The sequence below is a fragment of the Bos taurus genome, unplaced genomic scaffold, assembly GCF_002263795.3.
Source record: "Bos taurus isolate L1 Dominette 01449 registration number 42190680 breed Hereford unplaced genomic scaffold, ARS-UCD2.0 ScbfJmS_2445, whole genome shotgun sequence".
Classification (NCBI taxonomy): Eukaryota; Metazoa; Chordata; class Mammalia; order Artiodactyla; family Bovidae; genus Bos; species Bos taurus.
In genome coordinates, this window is record NW_020192286.1 from 1 (window position 1) to 7,318 (window position 7,318).

The following is a 7,318-nucleotide window of genomic DNA, read 5'->3' on the forward strand; positions in this document are numbered from 1 at the left end:
TCTTTTCTTTTCCTTTATTTCCTGGTGTGCCATACAGGATCTTGATTCATGGGCTTGAGCTCCTGTGGTGGGAGGACCAAGTCCAAACTGCTGGATTAATAGAGACACTCAGACCTCACGGAATACTATTTGGAGTGAGGTCTCCTGGAGGGCCACATCTAAACACCTGGTCCTGGCCCTACTTAACTGCCTGCAAACTCCAGTGCTAAAATTCTCAGGCCAATCAATCAGCGAGAGAAGAACACAGTTCCGCCTAACAAAAACAATGATATGACAAAAAATATGTTACAGACAAAAGAGCAAGGTAAAAAAACCTAAAAGACCACATAAATGAAGAGGAAATAGGGAAACTACCTGGAAAATAATTTAGAGTAAGGATATTAAAGATGATCCAAAATCTTGAAAATACAATGGAGGCATGGATTTAAAAAAATACAAGAAATGTTTGACAAAGATTTAGAAGAAATAAGGCACAAACAAATAAAGTTGAAAACACAATAACTTGAAATGAAAAATACACTAGAAGAAATCAAATATAGAGACTCACTGCAGCAGGAGAACAAATAAAGTTGAGTTGGAAGACAGAATGGTGGAAATAACTGCTGAAGAGCAGAATAAAGAAAAATGAATGAAAAAAACACAATATCTATTTTTGTCATGACTGTCTTTCTGAGACACATTCTCCACTAAGGGTAACTGGGACTACCTATCACCACAGGTTGTGGATGCATAAGAAACGACTGCACTGGAAGGAAAAAAATATAGCCTTCAAGCCCCTTTCTCATCCTCCAGAGACCCTGCGGTTCTAGGGACTCTACCTCAATGGCAGGAAAACTGCAACCTGCGCTGCACAGGCCCAACTCAGTGAGCATGCGCAGTGTGTGGGTGTGCATCCGTTGCTGCGCATGCGCCTTGGTGCGCATACGCCTTCCTGAGCGTTCTGTGAGGAGCGTTGGGCCTGAGACGGGTCTGTTTATTCAGTCCCGGTTCTTTCTCACTACTTGAGACTCACCAGGTAGGTTCACAGGTCTGTCCTGTCTGGAGTTTAAGTGTGTGTGCGTGTGAGGGGGAGCCAGCGAGTTTCGCGCGGGTTGGGCAGTGCGATCTAAGGGCCGTTGAGGAGGAAGGCCTCAAGGTAGTCATCTTTCTCCTCACAAGTGTCGCGACGCCATAGTTCTTGCCTTGATGGCGGAGAGGAAAGGGCAGTGGGCAGAGGAGGGCAGGGGGTAGGATGATGGTTGGGGGAGACTTGGGGGTGCTATTTGAGATATTTAGTTCATTGGGGCCCTGGAACTGACGACAGAGCACAAGAATCTGGGGCCGGCAGTGGGACCTGGGCAGGGGTTGGGGTGGGCGATTAAGGAAAGGCCTAGAAACCGGACCGCAGTGGGGTTGTGACTGTATTGCGGGTTTTGTGGTAAGGTGCCAAGAGAGAAGTGGACCGGTTGCTCTGTATGCAGCCTCACCTCAGCCCCAGACACTGAGAAAAATCGCCATAGTCAGGCTGTAAAAGACTGAGCCTTTCTTCGTGTTCCAACTGAATTCCAAGGGAGTTGGGGAAAATAGGTCTGGTGAATAGGAGTGTGACATGAGCAATAGTCCTGAGCTTTTGAATTCCTAGGAGTATTTCACTAAAGATCTTCATGATGGAGAAGTCTGTTGTGAAATCAAACGTCCTCACAAAAATTCAGCCTTCTTGTGTACCTTAAGGTGATTTCTCTGCCAGCTTCACAAAGACACAAATGGCTTTGCAAGCGACTGTATTTGGTGTAATTGAAATGCATGTACACTCATACTTAACCAGAGTTTTCTTTTGAAAGTATGTTAACATTAAAAAAAAAAAAGTCAACATAAGGTCATAAAAGTGATCAAATATAGCTGTACTCTTAAATACATTTTCTAAATCACAATATTCTGCTTTCAGGGAGAAATATGAGTGGGCAAGTGGCATCAACATTGGGACCTACAAAGCAAGATTGCTCCCAGGTGGATGAACCTGTGGTTGTGAGTAACCTTACCATTTGATGTTTTCTATTAGCACAAGTTTATTTTTGAGAAAATCATGTTAAGTAGTACACATGTGGTGATAAAGGTCTTCCATGCTGATAAAGGGTGATACTTTGTCTTAGGAAGGAACATTGATCCAGATATATTATAGTCCAGTGTTGCCTGGATGATTATACTGTTAAATTCCCTGGAAATGTGCCCAGTGACTCCCTCCTCCTGCTTATTAACAACAGGCTGCATACTTCCATCCCAACATAGATTTAAGTAACTTCCAAAGTCTTCCTGGGTAACTCTTATGGGAGCTGACTTCTCTGTGGGAAGAGTAACTTTATTAAAAGTAAGTACATAGAATTGTGTTGGGAAAATGTTGTTAGGTTTACTTATGCTCAGATATATCTATGTATTATGTATATTTATGCTATTAGATGTATTAACAACAAAAGTTTTTCTTTGCGTGCACTCTCTCCTAGGACCAGCAGCCCAGTGTTGAGCAGCCTCAACAAGAGAAACCGCCAGCTGAGAGTCAGGATATCACACCTAGAAAGGAGGAAGTACATGGAGAGGATCCAGTGAATCGTGATGAAGAAGAGGAGAAGGATCCCTTTGAAGGTAAAGTGTATCTGTGCGTCATGCCTTAAGACATAACCAGTAAGAAGAGGAAAGGAAACATTAGAAAAGGACTTCAGACAGTTCCTAAAAACCTGAGGAGAGTATAGTTTGCAGGTCAGTGTGGTCGCTCAAATTTTCCCTTGTTTTCAAGACAAAGAGAAGGGGGCAACTAAGTTGTCTGAGGACAACCCTGGAAAAGGAAAATGGTAATAACAATCGGAAAATTCTGCTTTCCTTTTTCTCCAGCAAAACATTCCCGGAATAATGCTCCTGAGGTTCTTATTCATCACATTTTTAGCATACTAACCTAAGGCTTTTAATTCATAACACCGAGGGAATGAAGATCATCATTCCCTTGTTTATATTGTATGCTTTACAGCTGAATTGATGCGTTTTTTTAAAGATTCTGGCCTGGAAGCTGATCTCCAGCAATTGGCTCTGGCAAAGACTGGGGGTGAAGGTGGAGATGGTCCCGATGTCAGGGAGGAGTTTGCATCAAATACAGAGCCTGGTGAAATGCCAGAAGCAGGTATGTCATCCATTCAGAAAGTAACTTATGTGGTTTCTGTTTTTCAGAATATTATATCTTTACTAATATAGAGGGAACATTACTATTATTTTAATAACAGAGTTCACATATTCTTTGAAAGGTAGTTCGGACCCCAGATGCCTGAATGCCTGACTTACAGACTTTCAAATAAAGAAACAGACAGGATCAAAGCCATATCGAATTGAAAATAGGGAAACCGTTTTCTTCTCTCGAGTATAAGTACTTTAAGCAACAGCTAATAATTTTCGGGTTCTTTTATAATTTCTGCTTGTAGCAAATATGGAATGCATTTGTAATAAATATCAGTTTATATGAAATATGCTTAGGCATCCAAGTAGGTTCTAGTACCAGCTTTAGCATAATGTGTGTGATTCTGTGAAATCCCTTAACTGCTAAACTCAACTTTACTCATATAAGTTGTGAATTCAGAACAGATACACGCAGATGCTGATTTTTCAATGCTAATTTTTGCATTCTCTAATTCTCTTTGATGGAATGCATACAAGAATACTCTGTTTTGTATGATGTATTTATCATAAAATGTCATCTTGCGTCAAATTATAACAGGGGGATTGAGATTTCATTTTCTGACGGGGGACACATGTACACCTGTGGCTGATTCATGTCAATGTATGGCAAAACCCACCAGAATATTGTAATTAGTCTCCAATTAAAATCAATTAATTAATTTTTTATAAAAGAAAATGAGCCAACATTCTGCTTGACGTATGTTAAATTCTCTCAAATTCTGAATTCTCTAGCTCTTTAAAAAATAGTTGCATTTTAAATCCTTTCCCCAGGGAAGCATGAAATGACTGAATAATAAAATGGCCAAAGATAGTCTAGTTTCCTGTTTCTGTGGCTGATCAAGTTGAGAGAGTGCATTTAGTCAGTGATATTCAAGGCAGGTGTGAGTAAGATACGTATGCTAAGCACACTACCTGCCCCCACGTTTGGTCTTTTTTTTGAGGGGTGCGGGAGGTTGCTTATTTTAATTGGAGGATGATTACTTTACAATACTATGAAGGTTTTGCCATATACCCCACTCTCACTCTTAAAGAACTAATAAAAATCTGAGCCTCATGATATAATCATCTCTAACCGTATCAAGTATGTTATTTTTCCTCTTTGATACATGAGTTTAAAAAGTCTTGAAGGCCAAAAATTGTAACTAGTTCTTCCTGCGTAATCAACTTAGTATCTTTCACATACCTGTTTTCCAACTTACTGACAATAAATTGCATGATTCTGATTTTAAAGGAGGAACTTCATAGTTAGGGAAGAATTTACTGTGTATTAGCCTTCCAAATATTTTGACTTTACATTTTTTTCCATTCCATTTGAACAATTAGATGAAAATACAACTTGCAGACGACTTTCAAGTATCTACAGAACATGGTTAAAATGTTCTCATAGAAAAATCTTAGCCCTAAATATGTGTGGTATTTAAAAAGAAAAATACTTAAATTACAAGGTACATAAATATAAAATCCTACATCCAACATAAAAGGTAAGAAAAAGAGCAACAGAATAAACCTAAGGGAAAAAGAAAAAGATATTTATTAAAAGACAGGTATGAATTGTTAGGAAGAGGAACATAAACTCAACTAATAAAGACAATGTGCTAGTTTACATAATTTTAATATATATATATACACACACACATTTTTTAATATTCTTTTCCGTTGTGATTTATCACAGGAGACTGGACATTAGTTCCCTGTGCTGTATAGTAGGACCTTGTTGTTTATCCATTCTGAATGTAATGGTTTGTATCTGCCAACCCCAAACTGCCAGTCCATTCCTCTAGTTTACATCATTGTGAAGCAAATGGACAAAGCCCAAGTACACATAATTAGAAATATGAACAAGACACTAACAGTTAGTATATTACAGAATTAAGACAGAGTATAATCTGGAACTCAAATATTTTCAGAATATTGATGAAATGGCTAGTAGGGTAGAAAAACAAATATTATTTAACATACCCCACAGTAACTAAATAACTAAACATCACAAATACCATGGATGAACTTTTGAAATTGGTCAGAGTTTTCCCTCAAAAGCCATTATCATTTAGAAACAAAAAAATCTGCTTTTCCAGATTTTCTTTCTCTCTTCCTACTTGCTTTTCTCTCTCTCTCATACTCCCTCTTGCTCTCCCTTTTCTTCTCTCCTTTTTTTCTTTCTTTTTTTTTTTTTTTTTTGGTGTGGCTGTGAGAAACAGTCCTATTTCTGCTTCACATTTTGATGTCACCATGTCGCCAGTGATAGTAATGACTTAAAATTAGTGTCACATATAATTTATTATACCAATTGGAATGCTTCCCAGGGTGAAAAAAAAAACATTTAGAATTACATGAGGGCCCCAGGTAAAAAAGGGGACAAATGTTTAACCGACTTAAAACAACCATATCAGGGATAAAGTAGAACAAATGAAAATTTCTTCAGTTTTCCACAGTAGAGAAGAAACAAATGTAATACTGGCCTTTTTATTTACTTCACTTAAGCAGTAACAGAGATAACAACTGTTTAGCTATCCTATATTCGGGAATATTATTTCAAACCAATGCATTTAAATGATACTTTGTTGGGATTTTTTGTTTCAGTTTTTGTGTATTTTGTTCTCCTTAGGGTGCTTTTTGTTGTTAGATATTTTACTGAATGTGTAAAATTCAGTGATTCACACACACACACACACACACACACACTCACAGACAACTGGAGGGCTTCTGAGATCTGGTGACTATCAAGCCAATGGAGGACATCATGGAGAAGAAAAGATGTTTATGGCTGTTCTCTCCCTGCACCCAAAAAACCTTGGAAGGCAAGTCAGAAATGTGTGAAAGATACGCTGTGCCATTTGCCATGCAATTTGACAGCAGTTCTTTTCCTGTCTCCCTACAACCTTTAACAATGGCTTTGGCATTCCATTTCTCTCTATATTAAGTTTTATATATAATATATATATATATAATATACAATATATATAATATAATATCTCTATATTAAGTTTATATATAATATAAAACTGTGTATTATAAAACAGTTTTGCCTTCTACTGAAAACTACCTTCTGATAGGTTCCATTGATTTCATTTGTCTGAACTCAGTGTCCTTTTCTTGTATAACTAGCAAGAGTAGTGTGTTTTTAAAAATACTGGTAACATGCCTGAGAAGTCTATAAAATCTCTAGAGAGGATTAACTGAAGGTAAGCCAAAGGTCGCCCTTAGTGTTCCCGTTTTAGTCCATTTTATAAAACTACAACTGCAGTGAACTTTGTATACCTCTCCTGTCATCGAAATAAAGTTCTGCTAAGTAACTTTTTTAATGTTTATATTATAGGTGAAGGGCAGCCATTTGCTTGAAAGAAGATAAACCATCTATGCTGTTCTTATATTGTGTATTTGACTATTAAAGTTCGGTCAATAAAGTTTTGTTTTCTACTTGCACATTTTTTGTTAAATTTATCCCCGGGTATTTAATGTTATTGAAAATTCATGGTTTGTGATTTTTATTGTCTAGTTGAGGCTGTCTGTAGAGATAGAATGTCTATATATAGATTTTCTGTCCAACAATTCCTCTAAATATGCATATTAATTCCACAAATTTAGATCTAGATTATTTTTGCTTTTCAAAATATACTATTATATTTGAATATCAACAGTTTCTACTGGCTTAAACCTTAAACCTGTCCTCATTTTGCACCATTGAACAAACGTGGCCAGAATAGTCTTGACTAAAGCAGGGGATAAACGGCATTTTTCCCAATAGGAAATGAAAAATCTTCTCCATTTCAACCTGTTTACGTTGCTTTTTTGTAGATATACTTTATCAGAGTAAGTTCCATTCTATTCCTAGTTTGCTGTCTTGAATATAGATTAATTTTCATCAAACACTTATACTGCATCAATTGTGATGATCATAGAATTGTTTTCCCTCCATTTTTCTATTAATGTGGTGAATTGCATTGGTAACCTTATACATGTAAACCACCCTTGCATTTCTAGGGTTAAAAAAATTGGGTCATAACATATTCTTTAGGTGTAATCTACATGTTCATGCATATACTATATATATACGCACACATAAAAAATTCATAAAAGCCTTTGGTCTTCTCTTGAATAAATGGGTTTACAAAATGTGCCACCC

At 37.2% G+C, this 7,318-nt stretch overlaps 1 protein-coding gene across 5 annotated transcripts; it reads left to right on the top strand.

Moving 5' to 3' along the window:
• Positions 1–889: 889 nt before the first annotated feature.
• Positions 890–6,618, top strand: LOC112441488 (P antigen family member 3-like). Of its 5 annotated transcripts, none has more exons than XM_059884512.1 (5): positions 890–1,015; positions 1,925–2,004; positions 2,478–2,616; positions 3,020–3,145; positions 5,801–6,070. In XM_059884512.1, the coding sequence occupies exons 2-5, from the start codon at positions 1,933–1,935 to the stop codon at positions 5,836–5,838; spliced, it is 375 nt and encodes a 124-aa protein (XP_059740495.1). In that variant the 5' UTR covers positions 890–1,015; positions 1,925–1,932; the 3' UTR covers positions 5,839–6,070. The 5 variants fall into 5 exon arrangements, with proteins under 5 accessions (XP_059740495.1, XP_059740496.1, XP_024845031.1 ...); XM_059884513.1 differs by lacking the exon at positions 5,801–6,070 and adding an exon at positions 4,868–5,783; XM_024989263.2 differs by lacking the exon at positions 5,801–6,070 and adding an exon at positions 3,267–3,355.
• Positions 6,619–7,318: the final 700 nt, after the last annotated feature.